The sequence below is a fragment of the Pelodiscus sinensis genome, chromosome 26 (genome assembly GCF_049634645.1).
Source record: "Pelodiscus sinensis isolate JC-2024 chromosome 26, ASM4963464v1, whole genome shotgun sequence".
In the NCBI taxonomy this organism is placed as follows: domain Eukaryota; kingdom Metazoa; phylum Chordata; order Testudines; family Trionychidae; genus Pelodiscus; species Pelodiscus sinensis.
The window spans coordinates 6251250-6278220 of record NC_134736.1 but is presented as its reverse complement, the minus strand read 5'-3'; the positions used below and the strand labels follow the sequence as shown (position 1 = coordinate 6278220).

The 26971-nt window shown below is 43.8% G+C and overlaps 2 protein-coding genes across 4 annotated transcripts in view; both read left to right on the top strand.

The window, feature by feature from the left end:
* POU2AF1 (POU class 2 homeobox associating factor 1) overlaps positions 1-2633 on the top strand; it is a 28180-nt gene extending 25547 nt beyond the window's left edge. The window contains exon 7 of the mRNA XM_075909304.1: positions 36-2633. Coding sequence (XP_075765419.1) covers positions 36-206 — 171 coding nt within the window. The 3' untranslated portion in view covers positions 207-2633. The remainder of the gene's footprint in view (positions 1-35) is intronic.
* On the top strand, positions 60-22675 carry LOC106731910 (NF-kappa-B inhibitor delta-like). Of its 3 annotated transcripts, none has more exons than XM_075909306.1 (6): positions 60-182; positions 6900-6951; positions 10129-10298; positions 12100-12216; positions 18540-18704; positions 20700-22675. In XM_075909306.1, the coding sequence occupies exons 2-6, from the start codon at positions 6906-6908 to the stop codon at positions 20796-20798; spliced, it is 597 nt and encodes a 198-aa protein (XP_075765421.1). In that variant the 5' UTR covers positions 60-182; positions 6900-6905; the 3' UTR covers positions 20799-22675. The 3 variants fall into 3 exon arrangements, with proteins under 3 accessions (XP_075765421.1, XP_075765420.1, XP_075765422.1); XM_075909305.1 differs by lacking the exon at positions 60-182 and adding an exon at positions 2683-3869; XM_075909307.1 differs by lacking the exon at positions 60-182 and adding an exon at positions 5319-6460.
* The last annotated feature ends 4296 nt before the right edge of the window (positions 22676-26971 follow it).

Genomic DNA, 26971 nt, shown 5'->3' with positions numbered 1-26971 from the left:
GTCTTGTATTATATTTGTTTTGCTGCTATTTTCAGACTCCCCTGTTGGTTGCAGTAACTGCCAGGCAACCAGCCATAGTCTATGATTTGATACTGACAGGGGCTGATGTCAACGCCGTGGACGATAAAGGACAATCTGCGTTACATCTTGCAGCCACATATGGTTACCCACAAGTCATCCAGGTAGGAACAGCTGCCGTATTTTAATTGCAAGCAATATAAAAGTGCAAAGAAATCACAGTATTGGGATGGGATATGGAAAACCATGCTAATTTCAATTTTCAGGGTTTCATGATCCTGTTTGCAGGTTAAGAGGCTCTGTAGTTTAATATGTGATCTGGGTCTAGCAGCGATCAGTCTGCAAAGAGCCCAGCCTAAAGCAAGCAGGTGAGTTGTGGCTCTGTGTCTTAGGAGCAGCCTGCATTGTCTCTCTGGTTTTTGGGTCTCATGTTGTGACGATTTGGACTTTAAGTAGTAGTGTTATACTGCAACCTCCTAGAAAGAGTATTTTGTTTTTAGCCAACATCTCTGCTGTGAACACAACTGAGAGAGATGTTTCCAAAATGAACCTCTCAGGCCAGGTCCACACTACGGGGAAAGGCTGGCTTAAGGTTTGCAGTTCCAGCTTGTGATGGGGCATCTTCCTTGCACTGGCCCTTTAAGGGTTAAAACCCAGCCCTGGAAGAGGGGTGGAGCTGTGGAGCCAACAGCTGTGGCAGGTATTAGCCAATTAGAGTCCAGCTGAGGGCAGTGTAAATAAAGGCTCCTGGAGGGCAGGAGAGACACAGACTCACTGGGGAGCAGGAGGGACCTGGCTGCCAGGGAAGTTCTGGCCAGGCAAGCTCCCAGACTTCAGGGCCTGAAGCAAGGCCTGAGGCTACTAGGGCTGTAGAGAGGCAGCCAGGGTAGGCAAAGGCAGCTGGTCCACACCCCCTTGTCCATGATGAGTGGCCATTTCATACTGTTGTTTGCCTCTGTGGCAGGGGTTAGATGAAGACCGGCAGTGGGTCACTGAGACAAGGTGGGCATAAGGGGTTGCGGATTCCCAGAAGGGAAAGGCCCCAGCGTGTGGGGGCACTGTGGTAGGGCAGTACCCAGAGGGGAGGATGCCACAGCCTGGGAGGGACATGGGTCCTAACACAGAGGTGGAGGACAAAAAGTAACAGCAGATGTGACACCAGCCAAAAGGGGGTGCTCCAGAGCTGAAGAGCTTATTCCCAGAGTGACCAGCAGGAGGTGCTGGGGCAGTGAGGCCTGCCGTGTTACCCAGCTAAATAAAAAACATAGGTGGTGTCAACATACCTTAAGCTAAGCTTTGGCACTTCCCTCGCAGCAGGAGGATGATAGGAGAAATGCTCCCATCAATTTCCCTTACTCCTTAGGAGGAATAGATGTCCTGGTGCTGACAGGGGCACCCTCGGAGTTTGATTTAGTGGGTCTTTACTAGACCCGATAAATCGCATGCTGGAAGGTCAATTGCTGTAGCATTGATCTTCCCACAAATGGAGACATGTAAAAATATTCTTAGGTAAAAATCTTTTGGCTTGATTTCATTCTTTCCAGTCCCGTATTAGGAGTCTTCTTCCCATTTGCCACACATATGTCAGCCCTTCATTTCAAAGGAGATGGCAGCACCATGTCACTGTCTTGCTACTCATGTTCTGGCTGCTACCTCCAAACCTATAGAGGAAATCTAGGCATATTACTGTTGTTACTGTTTGTTATTTGCACTGCAATAGTGCCAGGGCCCCCAGTCAGATGTGGGCCCCATTGTACTAACACACGGTTGGGGTCAGCTCCTGCCCTGTAGAGTTTGCAATTCCTCACGGAACAAGTGGGTGTAACAAATAGGAGGCGTCCCAGGGAGGGAGAATGTAACAATGATAGGAGCCCATTGGGTCAAATTACACTATTATTTACACAAGTGTAAATCTGGAGTAACTCTACTGAACTCAGCAGAGTTACTCCAGATACATGTCTTTTTGAATTAGAGCAGGGTTTGGCACGTGGATACATAGATGCTACATACAGCTTGCAAAATCAGCTATATTTTTAAAAATTGTAACTAAGGACAAGAGCTACTGATGTGGCTGTTCAAAGGCACAAAGAGGAGGTTGGCAGTCATGGCAGATCCTCAGCTGGTGTAAATTGCCCTAGCTCCACTGACATCAGTTTGAGCCACTTCTTTGTCCCAACTCTTACTGAAAGTCAACGACACCTGACTGCCCTTTGTGCTTTTGAATATCTTCTCAGTTAATGACAGCAGTAAACTTCATGGGCCACCTGCCGAGCCATTATTTCCTTTGTGTTTCTGTCTGTTTTGTTGTATGGCCAGATTCGGATAACCGAGTCGTGCTTTATTGAGGGTGACCATATAACCCATTTTGGCCCAGACAGACACTTTTTTAAGCCCAGTCCCAGCCATTCCAACTTTTTCATTTGCAAAAGAGGGCATTTGTCCCATTTGCTCTTGGCTGACTCAATCAATTTTTGACTCTTGTCAAAAAGTGGCTGCACCATGGAAGAAGATGGGAGGGGGGAGAGACAAGCAGAGATGCCAGTGCTACATACGGGAGAGACCATGTTCCACCAGTTGGGGAGCTAGCAGGCTTCCAGTCAGGGGAACCAACAGCCTTGCTGTGTGTGTGTGGGGGGGGGGGGGGGGGGGGTAGGGCAGGGCGCTGTGCTCCTAGAAGAGACAGGGCCTCAAGTAGAAGAGCAAAGGCCGGGGGCAGCAAGCCCTCAATGACGCCAAGACTGTGGTACACCCTTCCTCAATGGTGCTTGGATTACGCCATTCTCCAGCGCTGTTTTATAGGTGTTCCTTTGTCTCCCACCTTACACTTTCGGTGGGCTTGCGTCCAGTGATTGGGCGACAACCTGACACGGGGTGGGAGATCTCAGGACTTTTGGGACATCACCAGCTTTATGCTGCCAGAAATCCTATTGACTTGAACAGGATTTCTCACAGAGCAATGTACTCCTCAACATGGGTGAGTGTATTGGAATGTGGCCCGCTAGTAGATCATCAGTTGCACCTGAACTGGAAAGAAACCGTCACCTCCTTTTCTATTCACACCAACGGACGCTCCAGGTAGCTTCTCTGACAAAGTCTTGGGACTCACAATGGTAGGATTAAGCTAGGGCTGTTCCTCTAAGGACGTGGCTTTGTAAGTGAAAGAATGTTGCAGGATCACTTTAGTTCTGTCGGTTTGAATTCCAGCACTGGTTAGCCATCCCTCGAATACAGCCATATTAACTTCCTACTCCTAATCCACGAGTAGGAAGTTAATATGTAACTGAAAGAGTGCTTCAGACGACATTCTTATCACTCAGTCTCATAAAGTGCTGAATATGATGGGGAAGATTCCACTGAAGAGAATGTTTCTGAGGCAACTGTAAAACCTACAGAATCCTTTTTTGTGGAAATGCATCTTTTTTCACTTAAAATAAATGCTGCAAAATACATTCAAGCTAGCAAATCCTTGAATCTTTTTTTTTTTAAATTTCATTCTGAACTTTATTTTCCTTTCCCTTAAAGAACTGAGATTAATAATAAGGAAACTCAGAGCTATTTGTCAATATTTAATCTGGATAAATCACATTCACATTATGAAACGCTGGCACTGATTCTGGGTGTCACTGAAATTGGGGCCAAATTCAATAAAAGACTTAGTGTCTCATGCCTGTATGTTAAGTGGTGAGGGTTCTGAATGAGTCATGACAGTACATGTATTTACATTTGAAAATCTCAGCTAAGATGTGAAGCTATGGGGAAGTTATCCAACAAAGGAGGGAAAATGTTACTTTCCAGTAAGATGAAGAGCCTGTATGAAACATCATTTCAAATCGCCACTATCTGTAACAGAGGTAAACAGAGCTGAGTGTCGTCAAACATTGCACTCCTCATTAAATCCAAACGATCCTCATTTCCATAGAAATTCTTAACTGCTTTTACTAGTTTCATTTGCATACTGCTGCAGATATTACAAGCAAGCATGTTTGCTTTAGCTTGCTATATTGCTAACCATGAAAATTTTACAATATGAACATTTCCAATGTCAACAGACCTTTAGGAAATGAAGTTATGCTGTAAAGGATAATATGGAGAAAGCTTCTTATTTATCTTTTTCTCACATAGCTCTAAATAAACAGGTGTTCACATTAGGGGCGGGGAAGGGCAGTTAAAAGGCCTGAGTTTATATTGTTTGTTAACCCAGTGCCGAGTGTGCTAAAGGAAATTGGCTGAAGCACTTGGCCAACTTTGACATGGATGCGCTGACTAAAATATATAGCTGCTAAAATAGAACCCAACAGAGTTAGTATTAAAGACTGTGCTAAGGGCTTAATGCAACTTTAGTATCACAGCCTGGTATTCCAGCATCTCCACTGCGTTTTGTAGGTCCAAATCCAACCATCCATAACCTAGACTTCCCAGCACCCTCCCCACTAACCCTTAGTTCATGGTGCAGGACGGAGAAACTTTGTTCACAAAACTTGATTGTGCTAAGGACAAAGAAGGCCAGCTTCTGGGATTATAGGGTACTTTTGGTGGACTCCTGGAGCATGAATCTTGTGGGCTGCATCTACATTGCAAAGCAATAAAGTATCAGCTTGATGGAGGCTTAGATTCTGCACCACAGTGGGGTTCCGAGAACGTAGGCCCAAGCTCTGGGTTAACATGATGTGTGTGTAGATGGGAAAGTTTGAAACCGAACGGTAGTTATCCTGGTTCGTTAGGTCAGTTACCAAAGTTCAAGGTATGGATGAGGTGACGTGCAAAGGGGAAAAAATGCCCTTTGCCTCTTTATGATGGATAAAGAAGATCTGTAAGGTTGGCTAATATTAAAGGGAGCAGAAGTGTTCTATGTGTTTTTCCCTTAGGGTGTGTCTAGACTACATGCCTCCTTCGACGGAGGCATGTAGATTAGCCAGATCGGAAGAGGGAAATGAAGCCGCGATTAAAATAATCGCGGCTTCATTTAAATTTAAATGGCTGCCCCGATCTGCCGATCAGCTGTTTGTCGGCAGATCGGGGCAGTCTGGACGCGACGCGCCGACAAAGAAGCCTTTCTTCATCGGCACAGGTAAACCTGGTTTCACGAGGCTTACCTGTGCCGATGAAGAAAGGCTTCTTTGTCGGCGCGTCGCGTCCAGACTGCCCCGATCTGCCGACAAACAGCTGATCGGCAGATCGGGGCAGCCATTTAAATTTAAATGAAGCCGCGATTATTTTAAACGCGGCTTCATTTCCCTCTTCCGATCTGGCTAATCTACATGCCTCCGTCGAAGGAGGCATGTAGTCTAGACACACCCCCAGAAATTAAATCTTTTCTCTTTGTTTTTTTCTGATAAATTCTATGATCCAGTGGGATTGTGATATCACCACGATTTGAAGGGAACCCATATTTACCCAGGTGATTTGAGGAGCTAACTGGTCAGACAGTCATTCCCAATAGTGACTTTCAGGCTGCAAGCCCTTTAGGGGAAAGATTTTTCTTTCTAGTATCATAGACTCATAGAAATGTATGAGGCTGGCACGGACCTTAGAAGGTCTTCAAGTCAGCTCCCTGCACTAGCTGGACCAAGTAAACCTAGACCATCCCGGACAGGTGATTGTCAGGCCTGTTCTTGAAAACTTCCAGTGATTGGGCATCCACGACCTCCCTTGGAAGCCTACTCCAGAGCTTATTGAAGTTAGAAAGTTTTTTTGAACATATAACCTAAATCTCTCTTCCTGCAGAGTAAACCCATTGGCTACGTCTACACTGGCACCCTTTTCCGGAAATGCTTAAAACGGAACAGTTTTCTGTTATAAGTATTTCTGGAAAAAGCTTGTCTACATTGGCAGGATGCTTTTCCGGAAAAGCACTTTTTCTGGAAAAGCGTCCGTGGCTAATCTAGATGCGCTTTTCCGCAAAAAAGCCCCGATCACCATTTTCGCAATTGGGGCTTTTTTGAAGAAAACACTACTGTGCTGTCTACACTGGCCCTTTTCCAGAACAGTTTTCCGAAAAAAGGACTTTTGCCCGAACGGGAGCAGCATAGTATTTCTGGAAAAGCGGCTGATTTCTTACAGTAGATTGTCAGTGCTTTTCCGGAAATTCAAGGGGCCAGTGTAGACAGCTGGCAAGTTATTCCAGAAAAGCAGCTGATTTTCTGGAATAAGTGGCCAGTGTAGACACAGCCATTGTGTGTACATACAGCGCATAGTCTGAAAGGGCCCCTATCTATCTGCCTGCAGCTTTTCATTGATCCTGCTGTACAGGTTATCATTATAATTATTACTATGTAAAGTTATTTGAATTAAACATATTTTAAACACAAATTCCTTATATGTGACAAAAAGAAGAACTCTATGTGTTAATGATTCAACCCAAACAGTATCCCTTCAATTAAGGATTGAGAAAACTGCCAATCCACAATTCTGCAATCTCCAACCAAACATCCATCAAAAATGGGTAAGTTCTGATCATCAAAAGTACTGATATTACCAATTAAAACACAAGCAGTAAGAAGCCCTTATGCTGCACAAAAAGCAAGTCAGGCCTTCTGTATCCATCATAAAGAAACAGAAAATGTGCACAATGCTGTTTTTTCTCTTACTCCAGCCACCTTTAGCACCTGAAAAAAATTCCTACACAAGATGAAATAAAGAACCAACTATAGTTTTACAGTTGGGACATTGAGAAGTTTGAAAAGATTGCTAACTCCAATCTGGAAACTCAGTGCATGAACGCATAATTGGATTACTCTGTATTCTGGCATCAACAAAGAGTCCTGCCAATCGGTTGACAAAGGGAATGTTACAAATGTTTATGGATGCTTTGAGTGGTTTTTGCTTACAATGTTTTGTTGTTCTGTTGAATTTAAATTCGCCTGTGTTTTTGTCACCTCTAGGTTCTAATGTCATTAGATTTCCCCCACGATTTAGAAATGAAGGATTTTGAAGGTAAGATGGTTTGAGTTTTAACCCTTTCATATTTTGGTTTTACATATTTTTATGGTGGCATCATAATAATGACTAATAATTATAACAGAGAGACATGGTGGATGAGGTAATATTTTTTCCTGGACCAATCTCTATTGGTGAAAGAGAGAAGCTTTCAATCTCATGAAGAGCTGTTTAGGTCAGAAAAAGAAAACCTTGAAAGTTTCTGACTTAAAGAAAAGCTCTGTGTAAGCTTGAAAACTTTGTCTCCTTCGCCCCCAGAGAGAGGTTAGGCCAATAAAAGATATTAACTCACTCACCTTGTATCTCTAAGATCTGGGACCAACATGGCTACCATAATACAGCAAATAATAATTATAATATATAATTAGAGGCCAGATATTTAAATTCAAAGTCTTGTACACCCAAAACTCTATGCCTACGTCTACATTGGCAGCTTCTTGCACCAGAACTCTTTTGCGGAAGAGTTCTTGTGCAAAAACTCTTCCACAAGAGAGCGTCTACACTGGCATGTGCTTTTGCGCAAGAGCATCCATGCCAGTGTAGATGCTCTATTGCGCAAGAAAGCTCTGATGGCCATTTTAACCATAGGGGCTTCTTGTGCAAGAAATTCATGTTGCCTGTCTACACTGGCCTCTTCTGGAAGAGCTCTTGCGCAAGATGGCTTCTTCCTGAGAGGGAGAGTCAGAGTTCTCGCACAAGAAGCCCTGATTTTCTACAGTACAATGTCAGTTTACTTGCGTAAGAACGCACGGCCAGTGTAGACAGGTGGCATGTTTTTGCACAAGAGCGGCCGTTTTCGCATAAGAATGCGCCAGTGTAGACACAGCCTATCAAGAAGAGTGTTGGCTTCATAGGCTCTGTTTCAGGAAAGCACTTAAGCTATTGAATTCAATGGTACCTAAATACGTGCTTAACGCTAGGCACATGCTTATGTCCCCTTCCTGAATAGGGATGTTTTCCTGAATTGGGACCATAATGGAGAGCAAAATCCTGTATAATATATAACATAACGGGGTTCTAAGGTTTAGAGTCTCTAATCATGAATCATGCTCGCAACCAATTTGCGATTCATTTCTTTGAGTTAAATGTACACAGAAAATCCAATCCTTTTCAACTTATTCATAAATGATCTGGAGAAAAGGGGTAAGCAGTGAGGTGGTAAAGTTTGCAGATGATACAAAACTGCTTAGGGTAGTCAAGACAGAAGCAAACTGAGTGATTGGACAACAAAATGGCAAATGAAATTTAATGTGGATAAGTGTAAAGTAATGCACATCGGGAAAAATAACCCCAACTATAGGTACAGTATGATGGGGGCTAATATAGCTATGACAAATCAGGAAAGAGCTCTTGGAGTTATCGTGGACAGTTCTCTGAAAACTTCCACACAGAGTACAGCGGCGGTCAAAAAGGCAAATAGGATGCTAGGAATTATTAAGAAAGGGATAGAAAATAAGACACAGAATATCTTACTGCCCCTGTATAAAACTATGGTACGCCCACATCTTGAATACTGTGTACAGATGTGGTCTCTTCACCTCAAAAAAGATATTTTAGCCTTGGAAAGGGTTCAGAAAAGGGCAACTAAAATGATTAAAGGTTTGGAACGGGTCCCATATGAAGAGAGGTTAAAGCGACTGGGACTCTTCAGTTTAGAAAAGAGAAGACTGAGGGGGGATATGATAGAGGTATATAAAATCATGAGTGGTGTGGAGAGGGTGGATAAAGAAAAGTTATTTATTAGTTCCCATAATAGAAGAACTAGAGACACCAAATGAAATTAATGGGTAGCAGGTTTAAAACTAATAAAAGAAAGTTCTTCACACAGCGTGTAGTCAACCTGTGGAACTCCTTGCCAGAGGAGGCTGTGAAGGCTAGGACTATTATAGAGTTTAAAAAGAAGCTAGATAATTTCATGGAGGTTAGGTCCATAAAAGGCTATTAGCCAGGGGGTAGGAATGGTATCCCTGGCCTCTGTCAGAGGCTGGAGAGGGATGGCAGGAGACAAATCGCTTGATCATTGTCTTCGGTCCACCCTCTCTGGGACACCTGGTGCTGGCCACTGTCGGAAGACAGGATACTGGGCTAGATGGACCTTTGGTCTGACCCAGTACGGCCGTTCTTATGTTCGAAAATATGCCCTGAATTCTCTCAGAATAGAGGTAATGACATTGGGGAAAAAGTTAAGAATAAGATCATAAAAACGACCATACTGGGTCAGACCAAAAGTCCATCCAGCCCAGTATCCTGTCTGCCGACAGTGGCCAATGCCAGATGCCCCAGAGAGAGGGAACACAACAGGTAATCCTAACGTGATCCCTCCCCTGTCACCCACCTCCAGAGAAACAGAGGCTACGAACACCATTCCTACCCATCCTGGCTAATAGCCATTGATGGACCTAATCTCCATGAATGAGGCATAGATTCAGAGACAGTGCACATGACTGACAATGATAACTATTTATGTACAATGGTAATGCCGAAAAGCCCAGTCACAGTTCAAGGCCCCGTGTGCCAGATGCTGTATAAGCCAGTTATAAGACAGTCTAAAGACTCAGTCTGCTTTAAGAGAAGATGCTGCACATAGATGAAACAGACAAAAGAGGGAGCTCTGAGTTAACAGAACAACTTACATTGTTGTTGGTAGTATTGTAGCCAGGATACAATACTCTGCAGTGTTGGTCCCAGAATTTTAAAGAGACCAGGTTGAGTGAGGCAATATATTTTATTGAACCAATTTCTGTTAGAGAGAGAGAGAGACAAACTTTCAAGCTTACGCAAAGACCTGACGAAGAGTTCTGGAGATCTCGAAAGATTTTCTCTTTCGCCAGCGGAAGTTGATCTAATGAAGATATTCGCTTACCTACCTGGTCTCCCAGAACAACTTGTGGAGTTAACACTTCTCAACATATACAGATTCACTTTGGCTTCCTGGTGCAACAGGCATTTCAAATCTGGGTTAGAGACTCATTCTGTTGGTTCCCCCTTCCTTGAGGCCAGTATGTCTTTGGGGCACCTCAGGTTATTTGTGTGTTTCAGGAAACCGCTTTTCTCATAACTGTGATGTCATGGAGGATTAACAGGGCCAAAGCCACCTTATTTATTTATTTTCCCCATTATTTAAACCAACATTTTATTGAAACCATTTCAACCTCTTTTCTTTGTTTTTTTAAGGCCACACTCCCCTTCACTGCGCTGTTCTGTCCCATAATTCCCTGTTCCGAGAGCAGCAATGTCACCTTACACTAACAGAAGAACGGAAGAAAGAACTTCAGTACCAAAGCGGAGAGGTGCTATCATGTATTCACCTTCTGGTGCAGATGGGAGCCTCTATCTACAGCCGAGTAAGGAGTGAACATTTTTGTTTTTAGTTACGCAGTAATGTGGCAGCAGGATGGAGGAGGGGGAGGAGAGGAGGAAACAGAGGCAGAATGGATGTCTCCAAAAGTGGAGTCCCATTCTAGAATCACAGAATCATAGGACTAGAAGGGACCTTGAGAGGTCATCTAGACCACTCTCCTGCACTCACAGCAGGACTTGTTTTAATGTAACAATTCTGTCAGTTCTAGCCGTTAATGCCATTTTAGTGTGTGTGTAAATGGGGCACTGAACCCCAATGCAAAAAAAATTCTGAATATTATCCATGCAGCCAGTGTGCGATCCTCCTTCAAATAAATCCCTCTTTAGGGTATTCCTCTGTGGGGATGTCCACAAAAACTTGTCTGCTGATCATGCCTCAGAAGGTTCTGGTTATGTTTTGCTAGAGCTGGCTGAAAATTGTCCCTGAAAAAGCTCGGGCATTAAATGATTGCAGCGCCAACAACCTGTTTTTCAACAAACTCTACTTCACATACTTAAAGCAAATAGTAATAAAAGTAGGGAAGACTGGGATGGTTACGAGATGCCCAGATACCAACAAGTTGAGATGTAAGCGCAAAATTTTGCAAATCAGTATCAGAGATTTCATAGAGTGTGATGCAGCCATGTCACGTGCAGTATTTCGGAGACATCTACACTACAAGGTTTTTGTGCAAAAATTACCATTTTTGTGCAAAAACCGGTGGAGCGTTTACACCTCAAGTGTGCTTTTGTGCAAATAAATCAGCAGAAAAGAAGGGGTTTTGCGGTATAGTTATTCCTCTCCCCACGAGGCATAACCCCTTTTTGCACTACAGCTCTTGCACAAAAAGGCATGTCTGGACGTTCTGCAGGGGTTTCTTGCACAAATAGAGCCTATCTGAAAAAGCACAGGTGCTCTGATGGCCTTTCTGTGAATGGCCACCAGAGCTTTCTTATTCAAGAGCGTCCATGTAGTGTGGACGCTCTCTTGCACAAAAGTGCATCACAAAAGCAATGCACTTTGAGGTCTAGATGCACATTTGCGCAAGAAGTTTTTGCACAAGATCTCTTCCGCAAAAGACTTCTTGTGCATAAACCCTGCAGTGTAGACGTAGCCTTAAAGTATTCCTAACCAGGCTGTGCTATAGCAAAAGGCACACATTTGTGGCTGCATTCTTCTTGTCTTTCTTTTATTATTTATTAAAATCTTCTCTTCACAATCTTAAAGCAGAGCAAAATTTACGCCTGTCCAACATGAGTGCTTTGCATCACTTACACACCACAAAAACCCTATTTCAAATAGTATATAAACAATCGGTATTGTTTTTGTTTATTTATTTGAGGGGGAATTTCCTAGTCCCTCACTTTTCCTCTCTGCATTCGTCTCCTCCTTTCATGGTACACAAAGTATTACATGATAACAGAGGTAATTCTTACAGGACCCTTTTGTGAAAGAGATTTTTGTATATATAAGCTGAATGGGATGTCAGTACTGAGTTGAGATCACAGTAATTGTAGCAGAGATGTGCTGTTGCTATATTACCAAGTGAAATAAGGAACCTCACAATCTTGAAATGTTGTCCAGTGATGCATGGGATAAGAATCCGGGGGCTTTCAGATACTTTATTCTACAAGTACGTTACTGTTGCATAGTCAGGGCCAAATCCCTGAATCAGTATAATTCTCCAGAAGTTAGTGGAGATCTTCTGATTTACCTCAATTGAGAAGCTAGCCCTTTGTCTTTTCTGGCCTACTTACTTACATAACATGCTCTTTTGCAAAAGCTTTGTTGTTGTTTTTTAACAGGATGTTAAAAGCAACAAGACGGTACTTCATTACACAGTACAGGATGGGAACATCGCTCTGCTCAAGTATTTCTTAGAGCTAAATGCTTTCATGTCTGAAGATTTTGTCAATAGTAAGGTGAGTTATGGCTGGCTTTGATGAATAATTTGCATGAACCACAATGCACAGGGTGTTCAATTGAAAATCAATACACCAATTGGATTTCACAGGAGAAGGTTTTTGCATGCAAACATAGCAAACTATCCAAACCAAACACAGGAAATCAATGGACTATGCAACTTTCCAAAGCTAACTTGAACCTGTGTTTCCCATTTCCATTTATAAAACACATTGCAGGTAATATTTTCTAGAAGCACCGTGCCGGAAGCTAATGAGAGAAACAGAATAGGAAGCTTTACATTTCACTATGAATATAATAACATCATTTGTATTGCTGTTGTAAGTCACATATCCGGATGGGGATTTGGATCTCATTGTGCTATGAACTGTGCCAACAAAGAGAAGAGATACACCCTGCTTACAAGCTAAGACTCTCTGAGTCAGGAAGAGCAGCCTAATCAGAGAAAGCTCTTAAGCGCATGCCTAATTTTAAGCACCTGCTTAAATTCTTTTGACGCCAAGGGCATTAAGGTATGTGCTAAATGTTAAGCACATGCCTCAGTACTTTGGGAGTCTGAGCCTAGAAGACACAAAGCAGATGAATGGCATGAGGATGAGGCCAGAACTTTAGGAAATTCAGCAAATGTTGCTTTTGGAACTGCAGTAAAAGTGCACCTACAGGGTATGGGGATGAGGATATAACAGAGAAGCAGAGGTATACAGGGAGGAAGTGCCTCTGCTTTGTTAGCTGTGTGTTTTGCTGTGTCTTTTTGTAAATTGGGAAGGAGGTCGGGTGGCAGGAACAGGGGAGTTAGAAGAGCAAGGGAGTAGAGAGAGAAGGAAGGGGAAGAGGAACAATTGTAGTACATCACCTTCTGAGGCATGACCAGCAGACAGGTTTTTGTGGGCGTCTTGAGCCTGGGTCAGTTGTCTGAGGTTCACACTACAGGATTAAAACCAGCAGCATAGCTCTTCCTGCTTGGGCTAGAAACTGGACTCTGAAACCTGACAGTGGGGGAAAGTCTCATAGGCTGGGCACTAGTATATTTAGCCCATTGTGCGAGCTCCACAAGCTTAAGCCAGCAAGACACACAACAAACAGACAAACTATCTGAAATATATAGTAGATAGCTGTTCCCTTACTCCACATCTGCCCCCTGCTGGTCAAATGGGGTTAAAGCTGTCCTGGTCCCCATCTCTGGCCTTTGCTGCCCCCCTGTGGTCATTTGACATTTTATGAGAAACAATTGAATTCCAGGCACATCCCATTGTCCTGGTGCAACCAAACACTTACCTTGCTTTAAGTTATGATAAGAGGAGACTGCATATCCAATGTGGTGGTCCTAGCTCTTATTGTTTAGGAGGAGTTCTTAAACAAATGGATTCATAGATGGATGAGTCAGACAGGCAGAAAAATGCACATTTCTATAACCAACAGCAAAAGTTCACGGCCATATCTTGAGTGATCTACCAGCATAACAGCCTCTGCGTTTTTAAAGTGGATTTATGGAGGAATCCTCCCTGTCAAGTTTACTGAACAGTTCTCCATATGATTCAGCATGAGAGAAGAGGTTATTCGGTTCAGTCCATTCAAGCACTCTGCTTTGTGGATGTACAAGGGACATCTGCATGTTTCTACTTGTCAGGTTCTATTTGACAGGCAGTGGCAAATGCTTTTGCTCTGTGTGATGGGACAAAGGTCTGTATAGAGCAGTCTCTCCCTCTACCCTTCATGCACCCGGTCTTTATCTCTCTAGAACCCATTGCACTGTCAATAACTTGTCCATGCAATTCTGGTATTTCACACTGACTCCTGATAATATCCCTGTGGGCTCTTTCTATGTAGATAGGATCATCTGGAGTCTTCAGCTGCTCCACTGTGTCTCTGGCAACCATTACTTCCAAGAAAAAGAGATTAGATTGTTGTCCTCTTGTCTTTCCTGCAGCTGAAGAATGTGAAGAATCTGAGCCTGCACCTGGCCCTCATTTTGCTCTAATTTCTTTTCAGGGAGTTTCAGAAGTTTCCAGGTGCTGTTCAGCTTTGGCTCTTATTGCTTCATGGTGCCGGCAGGGCCTCCTGCATTCTTTCTAAAGCACCCAAGTGAGAGTGTAGAGCAGCAACAGGCAACCAAGGCTAGTGAGTGGGCCACAGGAGTGGCCCTTCTTCATCTCAGTGGTTTGCAAGATTGTCATGACCAAGGTGGTCTCCCGGGACAGGGTAGTTTTGTGAACTGCGCTGGCGTACCTAGAATTTGCAGGGCTGTGCCAACTGAAGTGTAGCAAGGCTTTGACTGGATGCAGAGGGAACACCCGGCTTTCACAGTCATAGAATAATAGGACTGGAAGGGACCTCGAGAGGTCATCGAGTCCAGCCCCCCGCCCTCAAGGCAGGAAATGCTGTGTGCAATCAGAATGTATGTCATGTCATGTGCCCTGGCTTTACGTGCATGCCACTTTAGCAATACTGGTAGAAAGAAAACTACTCCGAAACCAGCAGAGTCTGGCAACCCTGTACTTGACCAATGGTAAACAAAATGTCTTGTGAGTCACACCTAGAATCCCGATTAGAACCCCGATGGGCTGCATGTGGTCCTTGGGCTGCCGGCTGCCCACCATGGGTGTAGAGCATCCCATTAGACTTCTGTTTGACCTTCTCCCATTTATCTTAGCAGTTTACTAAAGAAATATGCTGACAAAATTTACTAGCCAGTGAGATCCAGGACAAGACTTCTTAAGTGAATACTCAAATACTATAGGCTAGAGGCCAGATCCAAAGCTTAGTGGAAGAAATGGGAATGTTTCCGTAGACTCTACTGGGTCCTGGCTTAACCGTGGGTGGGTGGATGGGGCAGTAGAGGAGTAGGTAGTTAGATAGATGGGAGTCAGAGGCCTAGGATGAAGGTCTTGAATCAGGGAATACATAATATAATAATGGAGACTGCCTATCTCCTAGAACTGGAAGGGACCTTGAAAGGTCATTGAGTCCACTCCCCTGTCTTCACAGCAGGACCAAGTACCATCACTGACAGATTTGGCCCCAGATCCCTAAATGGCCTTCTCAAGGATTGAACTCACAACCCTGGGTTTAGCAGGCTTTAGATGGAGCCATGTAGTTTACACATACCCTAGGAGAGCTAATGGAATGCCTCTGGGAATGCTGGGGGAAGGGCACATGGCACCAATTCCTGGTGCATCTTGTTACAAGGTATAACAAGTTCTTGCACTCGACAGCAGCCCTGCTAATGCAAAGATGTGAGGAGTGTTGTGGGGTATCATCCTGCCTCCTCCCAGCCCACCTCACTTCATGGGGGAAATCTAGTGCAACAGCTGGCATTAGAGCAGTGGTTCCCAAACTTTTCAGCATCATGCCCCCTTTTTGATTTATGAGAAATGCTCATGCCCCCCCCCCCACTCGCAGAAAAAGCAGCAAAACGTCTTGAGCAAAACAAAAACAAAAACAAAAAAGAGCAAAAAAAAAAAAGTTGGCCTTTTAAGCGATCAGGCATTGCCCTTTTAAGGTGGCCATTTTGAAGTCTGCCCGGGATGGCTCCATCGTTCCCCCCACCCAGCCAGACCGAGCTGTCCGTGTTCCGGCGGATGCCCAAGCTAGGAAAAACAGAAAATACCGGAAATTTCACATAGTATTTTCTGAATTTTTTTACTGGATGGACAAGGGCTCTTTCTTGGGGGAGGAAGGGATTGAAGGGGGGGCTAGGTCATTTCACACAAACCCTGGAATTTCTTCATACCTCCTCAGAGGGGCGCTCCCCCGTTTGGGAACCTGTGCATTAGAGTCTCCAGTCTCCTGTGCACACATTGAAGTGAAGAGGAATGCTGGCTCCATAAATCCATAAGATCAGGCCCTTGTGCAATATGAGAGAAGGCTCCCTGTGTTCTTTATCCCTTTTGCCCCTTCAGGAGTGGGCATCGTTTGGCGTATAATGTCCCTCATCCAACTTTCCATTACAGCAAATGCAAAGGCTCCAGTGAGAGTTAGCTCAGGCTTTAGAAGATTAAGATGCTTATTTGCCTGACTTAATACTTAGTTTCTGAAGATACCAATGTTTTTGCCTCAAGATTGTAGTCAAAGTTACAGCATAGAAATAGAGATGTTTCATTTTTCAGGAAAAACCAGATAAATAGCTAAGGAGCAATCATTTTGTTTTATAGGTTGGTAAAGTTGACACAACAGATCTGGTGATTCAGAGCTTGTAAAAACACCTGGTTTCCCTAAGAAAAACTTTTAAGAATTTCACATTTGTTTGCTACTTAGAAGAGTGTTTCCAAGTATCTTCTGCATCACTGGTTCAAATGGAACAAAAAATATTAACTATTCATTCTAAAATCAGTTATAATGTATAGCCAGTGGTTGGTTTTTTTTCAATTTCATTACCTTGAAATTTCTAAATGGGCTCATGAAATAACTTGCAATTGCGTATTAAGGAATCAGAGCTAAGTATGATTATTTATTGTTTCAGCAATTAATAAATAGAACAGAGGGAAATGAATTAGAAGCATAAACAGGGAAAATGATAATACAAAGCTCAACAAACCGCCACCTGTCATGATTACATGATTTGAAAAATAAAAGTTATGTGACTACTTAAGCCTATTAACAGTATCGTAGAATCTTAAATAAATCAATCCCTGGCCATATGTAGTTTTTTATTAACCCTTTAAATGTCACACTAACATTTCTCTTCTGGCTATGCAGTGTTACACATCTTGTCCTGTCTTGTCAGGTAACTGATGAAGTTCCACTCCTGTTACAAAACTCATCCTCATGACAGCTACCAACCCAGCAAGGAATTACTTTCATTTTTCAGGAAAATCCATTTAAATAACTGGCAAGGAATTACTATTTTATTTTTATTTTTAAGAATGCTTATGTTGAAGGGTCCAATTCAAGAAAGCTCTTGTTCCTAAATTCCATTGCTTTTCATGGAGCTTAAGCAAATGCTTAAAATTAAGTGCATGCTTAAGTGAAGAGCGTGCTTTCCAGAGTCGGGGCCGAAAACAAGTGCGATATTGTTCCATTGCTGCAGTACCTAAGCCCCATACATTCTTAATGTTACATAGAGATACAGGGTCAGACATAACCCTTTGAAAACGGGCCACTTTCCAGATGGATCACTTTTTATTTGAAAGTTTTGCAGTAAGCTCCGCTAAGGATATTTGCTCAGTGTTACGGAACTTGGAAGAGCACTAGCAGTAACCAGTGGCTAGCCTATGACTTGCTTTTTCTTGAAACTGGAAAGGCCCAGTGGACAGATCAACGTTTTTAGCCACAAATAGAACCTATTAAATATTGTTCCTGATCCTCACTTACACCACAGCCCTTTTACATTCTTCCGATGGAGGCTTTTAATGTGCAAGTCAACACCCTGGGGAGAGGAGTTAGTGCAAATGGAAATCGGACTCATTATTTTGTTATGCTACTGCCCACGAATGCTACAAGCACAATGATAGCATAATTGTATGCAGGGCATCCACATGGCACCAGATTTTAGTTTGTCTACATAAAATGAGTTTCTTGATAAATGACTTTTCTTTAGCCAGTCAGCTTCCTTCTACAAAACACTTTATATGAACAAACCCTTCTCTTTTTGTAAACAGCTAATCTGGCCTAAAAGACACAGTTCTGCGGAAGTTTGCAGGCTTGTCGGGCACATAGTTAGTCCAGTGTCTTTTGCTGGTGTCTGTTGCCATCAGGTATCTGTTCTCAAAGTATCAAAAGCCACCAGCTGGGAGGGTTCCCGCCGGAGTCCTGCTTTGTAGCTGGCCTGTTGAGCTGTGGTGTTTTGGTTCGGCATACAGTCAGTCCCCGGGTTACATGGATCCGACTTACATCGGATCCCTACTTACAAACGGGGTGAGGGAACCCCGCACTAGCTGCTTCCCCCCAGAAGACCTGGGAGACGCGAAGCTAGCGCCCCCCCTCAGCAGATCAGGGAGACCCGGAGAGGCTTTTCTCAGCAGACACCTCAGCTTGAGAATAAAGGACTGAAGGAAGTGAGGTGTGGGAGAATAAAACTGAGCTCTGGAGAAATGTTTGGCTAGAGTTTCCCCTACAATATGTACCAGTTCCGACTTATATACAAATTCAACTTAAGAACAAACCTACAGTCCCTATCTTGTACGTAACCCGGGGATTGCCTGTATATAATTAGTGGATAAGGGGGAATACCTGACGATAACCAATATTCTCTGCCCTCTTCATCTCTAATTGACAGTTTTCCATTTTTTTGTACCTTTATGAAACTGGAAATATTTTTGCAGGGACATGAAAGGTACAACCGAACAACGGACTTACCAGGTGTTTTCTTTTTTCTCTGTGCTAGGCTCATGGTAACACAGCTTTGCACATGGCAGCTGCTCTTCATCACGACAAAAACCAGGAAGAAATTATCAAATTGCTCCTGGACCATGGGGCAGACCCAAGCGTTCGAAACTTAGACAACGACCAGGCAATTCACATGGCGCAGTCAGGAAAGGCTGGTGATCGGGTAAACATTACAGATGCTTTCTACTTTATAATTTTACCTGCCTATGAAACATAGACATTATGCATCGATATAGAAAGAATCTGGTTAAAGTGAAATTTCACTGCTGAAATTCCCAGATTGAAAGGCTCTGAAACAATGGATTTTCATTCCATTCTGAGTGGAGTGCAGCGTTCCCTATATGCTGACTGCTTGGGCGGCTACCCACGAGAGGTTCAAATGCTGCTCTGCTGATTAGCAGAGTGCCCACAGCTAGCAGTATGTGTTTGTTCTGGTGTACTTCCATTTGCAGGGTTTCAACTTGAGACCTTTTAAAGGGCCCTGATTTTCAGTCAATGCTGAGCAACTACCCTCTGGAAATCAGGCTCCTTTAAGGAATAGTAATAGAGCTGTAGCCATGTTAGTCTAGTCTAGATGAAACAAAAAACAGGAGTATGTAGCACTTTAAAGTCTAACAAGATAGTTTATTAGTCTTTAAAGTGCTACATAATCCTGTTTTTTCCTTTAGGAATGTCACTCTAAATCACTAATCACTTTTGAAAGTCTTAGCATTCTAAATGCAGCATTCCAATGGAACTCTCCCATTCCCTTCCACCTTTGTTCTATGGGAGCAGGGGAGGAGGAGAGATACTGTCACCACTCCACAAGGAGTAGAGAGACTTCCAACTCCGCTGTTGTCATAGTTGTTTCCAGCCGGAATAAAGAACAACTAATCTTGCAGCAGTGGCTTCCCAGAGTTAGGGTATGTTTCGAGAGAGGGATGCAAATGCAGACATTCGAAATTGCAAATGAAGCCAGGATTTAAATATCCCGCGCTTTGTTTGCATATTCGCGTTATGGCGCTATTCCAAAATAACAAACACTGTTAAGACGTGGTTATTTTGAGAGAAAACCCCTCTCTCAAAATAACTGGTAAACCTCATTGTATGAGGAATAAGGGTTATTTCGAGAGAAGGGTTTTCTCTTGAAATAACCACGTCTTAATAGCGTCTGTTATTTCGAAATAGCGCTATTTCGAAAAAGCGCCATAACACAAATATGCAAATGAAGCACAGGATATTTAAATCCTGGCTTCATTTGCAATTTTGAATGTCTTCATTTGCATCCCTCTCTCAAAAGAAGGTGCAAGTGTAGACATACCCTTAGATCTTGATCCGTGGTCTATTGAAATCAATGGGGGTTACCACAAGACACTATCCCCTCTCTCTCTAACACACACACACAGGCTACGTCGAGACTGGCATGATTTTCTGGAAATGCTTTTAACGGAAAAGTTTTCTGTTAAAAGCATTTTCGGAAAAAAGTGTCTAGATTGGCAGGATGCTTTTCCGCAAAAGCACATTTTGCGGAAAAGCGTCTGTGGCCAATCTAGACGTGCTTTTCTGCAAAAAAGCCCCAATCGCCATTTTCGTGATCGGGGCTTTTTTGTGGAAAACAAATCTCTGCTGTCTATACTGGCCCTTTTGCGCAAGATTTTCGGAAAAAGACTTTTGCCCGAACGGGAGCCGCATAGTATTTCCGCAAAAGCACTGACAATCTTACATGAGATCGTTAGTGCTTTTGCAGAAATTCAAGCGGCCAGTGTAGACAGCTGGCAGTCTAGACACAGCCACACATTTCCCCCAATAGTTGTAGGAGGTGAAGAAAGCCTGTCTCCATTCCCGAGTGAATAGAACTAGCTATTATGCCAGGAAGGCACTCCTTTGTTATTGCGACTTTGGGTCTCCAGTGTACCATGGGTGCACATAAAGAGCATATGCCTAATTTGGCAATTCCAGACCCAGGGAGCATAACAGCAGTATTAATGGATGCTCTGAAGATCATAGAAAACTGTCATAACTCTTGTTTGATGAGAACAAATGCTGACAGAAGATTAGGTTATGTGAAAAGTCTCCTGGAACTAATTCTAATTGACTGTGGGCTCATGCATCTGCCACATACGCATCCATCACAAGTGCACATGACGTATTTTAAGTCTTTATATTTGTGGCAGGTCAGGCATTTGCTGAAGAAAGGGCGGGTCCCATCAGCGTTTGTTTCCTGCCGTCGCAACGCCAGATCCTAGATCTCCTGGCTTTTGTCTTGGTTTCCTGCTAATGCACCTCCTTTCAGAAAAAGGTGGAGTCTTTAAGTCAAGACTGAATGACTTTCTAAAAGATACACTCTTGTTGTGCCACAAGTTGTTGGGCTCAGTGACAGGGATCACGGGTTGTCGTGCAGCAAGTCAATACAAACTGTCCTTTCTGGTCTTGAAATCTATGAAAAACCAAACACCGGTGCAAATGTGCTGCGGTCACTAAGCAGAGCTCACCGTGGTACGAATCACTTGCAGGTCTAGTTTAAATGTTGGATCCTCTGTCACTTGAAGAATTTACGTTGCGATTTGAGGACTTCGGTAACTCAGCTAGAGGTTATGGGTTTGTTACAGGAGTCGGTGGGAATTTTGCGGCTTGCCATGTGCAAGAGGCCAGACTAGATAATTGTGACAAACCCTTCTGGCCTTAAAGTCTATGACTCCGTGGCATTGTCGTAGTTCACCGGTCTGACCAACAGTACATCTGAACCTAAGACATCTGAAGTGAAAATGCCTCTTCGTCATGAGGCTACTGTCAGTTCTGGTCCTCGGTATTTTGCATGGGAACATGAAAGTAGTCACACTTGGAAGCTGGGATATTGTGCCTCCAGACCAGCCGGTGGGGAGGCAGGAAGGGATTTGAAGGAGTAGTGGTGGTAACCCTTTAAACCGCTGCTGGAGTGCTGGGCCGTGAGCGCCAGGCAGTGCTAAGGGGTGGAGTGTGTGTGGGGGGGGTGCACTGTGTTTTGGGCAGTGCTAAAGGCTAAGGGTGAGCTCCGGGCAGTGCTGAGGGCTGGTTACCCTTGGCCCCGCCCCTTCCACCCTTGGCCCCACCCCTTGTAGGAGCACAGAACTGGGCTCTCCCCCTCTTACCCTGAGATCCTCAGAAGCTGTTGGCTCTGCTGTGTGCCTCTGAGGGCTTGTCTACACTGGGAAATTATTGCACTATAACTTCCTTGCTCAGGAGTGTGACAAAACACACACACACCTCTGAGCAAAGCAAGTTAGAGCACTGTAAAGCTCCCGTGTAGGCAGATGTACTCCCTTCGCGGAGATAGTTTATCTAGAGCGGTGTTTCTCAACCTTTTTTATTTTTTATAAAACCCTTTCAGACACATTTTTTTTCTACCATTGCAACACATTTGTTTAAACAACTTAATCGTAGCCCAGCGGGTGATGAAATATTTGGGTGTAAAAAGTACAAAAATAATAAAACACTGTAAAACTTAAAACAAACATTCCATTTTCTCCAAATTTCAGTTGTGTTAACGTACCCCCCAGACTTCTCTCTAAAGGTACTCGTACCACTGGTTGAGAAACACTGATCTAGAGCACCAGGAGATCTCTCTCCCAGCTCTGGTACCGTGACCACACTGCTGCATTAAAGTGCTGCTGCAATAGCACTTTAAACTTGGGACTCTGTCTACACTGCAGGGTTTTTGCACAAGAAGCTTTTTGCGGAAGAGATCTTCCGCAAAAACTTCTGGCGCAAAAGTGCGGCCACACCTCAAAAGCGCATCACAAAAGTGATGTGCTTTTGTGCAAGAGAGTGTCCACGCTGCATGGACGCTCTTGAGCAAGATCGCTCTGATGGCTGTTCACAGAATGGCCATCAGAGCACCTGTGCTTCTTCTGATAGGCTCTTTTTGCGCAAGAGACCTCTGCGAAGCATCCACACCTGCCTTTTTGCACAAGAGCTGTAGTGCAAAAAGGAGTTATGCCTCATAGAGAGAGGAATAACTCTACCGGCAAAAGCCCTCTGTCCTGTATTTTTTATTTTAATGCAAAAACGTGCTTGAGGTGTGGATGCTCCCATTGGTTTTTGCAAAAAAACCAGCCGTTTTTTCACAAAAACCTTCTATTGTAGACATAGCCTGGAAGTCCAGACAAAGCCGAACTCTGAGGGAAAAACAAACACAGGAGGCCAGATTCGTGTAGCTTAGCATTTACGCTAGCTGAGGATCTAACCCACATGCTCTCTTTAGCGTTCAGAAAACTTAATTTAGCAACTCTTCCCTGGTTATAGATATAACAGAGCTGTCTGAACATTTGAGTCCTTATCTTCTCTTAGGATTATCCTACTACAGTATGTGCAATGACTAATGGAATTTTGCAGCTCTAATCACGCAGCTAAAAGAGTGCAGGAAATCATTTTGTCCTACAGAAGACAGGTAATGATTGCTAGCAAACATCATGACATGTTAACTCATGGGCTAGATAAATCACCAAGGCAAAATCATCAGCATCCAACTGAGACTGTCACTCCCATGCCTCAACTGATTCTAAAAGCAAATCAAAGAGTCGGAAGAAAGACCCATTGGGTTTTGTATTCAGGGATTTATTTCGTTTAAAACCTTATTTACAAAACAATCTACTTAAACCAGCGAGAGGCAATCTAGCCGAGTGAGTGGCCCTCCTTCATCTCAGTGGGCCGCAAGATTGTCATAAAAAAGATGGTCTCCCAGGATAGTTTTGCTCACCGGGCCTGCGTACTTAGAACTTGCAGGTGTGCCAATTTGGTTGGAGCAGTGCTTTGATGGGATACAGAGGGAGCGCATGGCTCTCAGCAATCAGCAGGCACCTCACTTCAAGTACCGTTGGTTTAAGTGCATGTCACTTTTGTAATAGGGGAAAAAACCGGCATGGACCAAACCCAGCAGAATCTGGCATCTTGTGCCTGGGCATTGGTAAACACAAAGCTTCGTGGGCCACATGTAGAATCCCAAAGGGCCACGTGCAGCCCTTGTGGCCCAGGTTGCCCACCAGTGACCTAAACCAAGCAAATTACCCAGAATAGTGAGCAACATTTAGGAAGCTCAGTCAAAATTTCTTACACTATCAGAGCAAGAATTATGGTCCTGAAGGTATTAAAATACAAGAAGCTGGAGTCATCTCAGCTGCAGCCAAAGAACACACAGCATAGGTCCCGGTGGAGGGTGAAAAGCTGACACAAGGCTTATCTCGATAGTCTCTCAAATCCTCAGCTTATGCTGTGTCATTCCAGTCCCATGGTATAACGTAGAACAGTCTGAGGGTTACCAATGGACCCAAAGGACAAACATGGCAGCGGGGAATGAACAGAATATAGGGTAGCCCCATTCACTGCTAGAACAAGGCCCAAAGCATGAATGGAGGCTATTCATAGTAACATTCTTAGCAGAATGTGTGTTGTAGTGGATCCTTTCTATTCTTTCGATGGAAAGATTTATGGGTTGCTATGCAATCGTAGACTGAATCTTATGACTCTCATGAGTCAATAGAAATGAGGGGGGAGTAAAGGTGACGTTCTGACAATCAATACCACAAATGGTAGTTTTCATTCATTATATATTTAATAAGTTGACTGCAAAGCATTTTGATTGTACCTCGCTATCTTCTCAGGGTAGCGTAATTTTTTAACACGCGTAAACAAAAAGGTAACTTTTTTTTTAAAGCATCTACTTAGAAGTCCCAGTATCTTAGCTATTGGAGCATGTATCTCTGAAAGAGACTTTTTCAGCCTCTGCTTTTTGAACATTAGCAATTGGCATGTTCCTCTTGAATGATGCTGTTATATTGGGAATCACTTGTGATTTGCACTGGGACATATGTTACTTAGGAGTCTGAAAAAGAACAATTGGCCAAATATTTAGCAGGTTTAGATTAAAGCTCTTTTAAGAAACACAGCTATAGAGATTGTGATTACAGATTGCGGTAACTCTTAGCTTTCCTCAGACTTTTTCCCTCCTACTCCTTGGTTACATTCTTTCACTGCAGCATGTCCACATACCTGCCAACATCCTCTGACCAAAAACAAAAAAAAAGTAATTTGTATATTTGCGTATATTTGCATAATTTCAGGCACAAACCAGCCAAAGCGCATGCCTTCTCATTTTGAAGCTATGCTGTAACAAACTCCAGCATGGGAATGAATGCATGTATGTGTGGGTGTTTGATAAGTGATACTTATGTAAATGCAAATAAATAAATAAATGCAGTTATTTAACTTGCTACCATCAGAAATATGTGAATACACTGCATTTAACTCACTTTAAGGCAACCACTCCTGCAGATTTTTATGTGGAAACTCTTATTTGTGAAATGAATTGAGTACCATCATACAATACATGGAATAAACTATTGTTGAATTAATGAGTGTATAAATTATTAACTCCCCTATTTATTTTTGACATGTTTAATGTTTAACTCTTAAAAACAAGAAAACATAGCTCTTATATCAATAGTACTCTCCATCTGTGTAATTCAAACATCTTTACAACTGAGGGAAAGTTTCACTGGCTCCATTTTACAGGTGGGGAAACTGAGGCACAAGGCAGTGTTACAGTGCAACAGCTGGGAACAGAACATAGGTTTGCAGCCTTTCAGGCCAGAATCTTATTTTTTAGAGCATGTTGCTCTCAAAGTGCCTCTTTCTGCCCTTCTTTTCTGAACATTAGCTCACTATTTGTCCCTCTTGAATGATGATGTTATTGGAAATCATAACTAGTTGCTGAAAGCTAAACATTGGAGTATGTGCATAACATGATGGCTACTAAGAACACCATCATGTAAAACTGGCCGGCTTCTTAATTACACTCAGGCCCTTTTACACCATTCTGGCATTGAATAGAAGCTTTAAAATAAGCAAAACTATAATTTATATCCATGTTAAGGTCACTTTAGATGGACAAATGGGTGCAAAGTGGCAGTCCCTCTAGGAATATAGACATGTCATAGGTGTCTGATACACGTACATTGGAAAATCTGAAGCAAATCCTATTAAAATCAATGGGAGTGATTCCATTGATATCCATGGACTTGGATCACGGCCCGAGCCGTTTGGCAACACCGCTGTCCAGATAACAGGTAAAGAAACCATTTAAAAATAAAGCAATTTTTCCTCTTCTAGGGTGAAAATGGTGCCTGTGCAGAGAGCCAGAACTATACCTGTGCAACATTTAAGTCTTTCAGATGCCCGCAAAATAGGTCTTACATACTTAGGGGCTTTTGCTGATTGCATAGGTCTGAACTTCCCTGAGTAGTACATTACTCTGTAAGGGTATGTCTACACTGCTACCTTAGTTCGAACTAGGGTGGCTCATGTAGGCATTCGAAATTGCAAATGAAGCCTGGGATTTAAATATCCCGGGCTTCATTTGCATCTTGCCGGGCGCCGCCATTTTTAAATCCCCCTTAGTGCGGACTCCGTGCCCAGGGCTACACGCGGCACGGAGAAGATAGTTCGAATTAGGCTCTTTAATTCGAACTAAGGGGGATTTAAAAATGGCAACACCCGGCAAGATGCAAATGAAGCCCAGGATATTTAAATCTCGGGCTTCATTTGCAACTTCGAATGCCTACATTAGCCACCCTAGTTCGAACTAGGGTGGCAGTGTAGACATACCCTAAGAGGTTCCTGTTGATTTCAATGCAATTGATAACTTCAAGCAGTAAAGGCACTGAGCACCATGGGAAAGGATGGTAGAATTTGGCCCTCTGTATTTTTCCAAATTCTCAGCTGGTGCAACTCCAGTGGTGCTCCGCCAGCTTATACCAACTGAGAATCTGGCCGATAGTGGTTTCTTTAAAACAAATTTGAAAAGCAACCCCCACCCCCACCCCTGCCGCCCTTGCAAAAGAAGTCCAGCATTCCTTATTGTTGAAAAAAGCCCAGCAGCAGCTGTTGGATAAACTGACTCCTCCTGTCATTTCTTTCTGATTGTGGACGAGTCGTGGGATGTGATCACCCCCTACCGGGTGGGCAGGGAGCTCAGTGAACCCCTTCGTCCTCTAACCCAGGCCCCGGCCGGGATTCCTGGTCGTACATCCCATAAGGTGGGTGCGATCACCCCCTCCCTGCAGGGCAGGAGAGGGGGGTTCAGCGGACCCCGTGTCTATACCCCGCCTTAGCGGGGGCGAGGGGGCTTGCGCCCCGAGTCTTGCCCCTCAGAGGGGTGATACCCTGGCTGGCCCTGCCGTCCAGCCGCCCCAGTTCGCACATCAGTTCCGGTTCTGAAAGGGATCAGGTGCTCAAGACGGGGACCCGGGCCCACCCTCTCTCCGGGTCCCAGCCCGGGGCCCTAAGTGCAGGGGCTCACTGTCGCCCCTACGCGGAAGATGGAGGGTGTTTCCTCCCGTAACACGTCTGCCCATGGTCGCCAGAAGGCCCCCGCCCCGGGCTGCTTCCTCCCTTCCCCCAGCCCCTGGAGCACCCCTG

Bases quoted from the DNA above. Each gene is read 5' to 3' on its own strand.
- LOC106731910 (XM_075909305.1), top strand. From the start codon at position 3,831: ATGAAACATCATTTCAAATCGCCACTATCTGTAACAGAG. The intron at 3,870-6,899 runs GTAAACAGAGCT...TGTCACCTCTAG, and splicing joins CGCCACTATCTGTAACAGAG to GTTCTAATGTCATTAGATTT. The intron at 10,299-12,099 runs GTAAGGAGTGAA...GTTTTTTAACAG, and splicing joins GAGCCTCTATCTACAGCCGA to GATGTTAAAAGCAACAAGAC.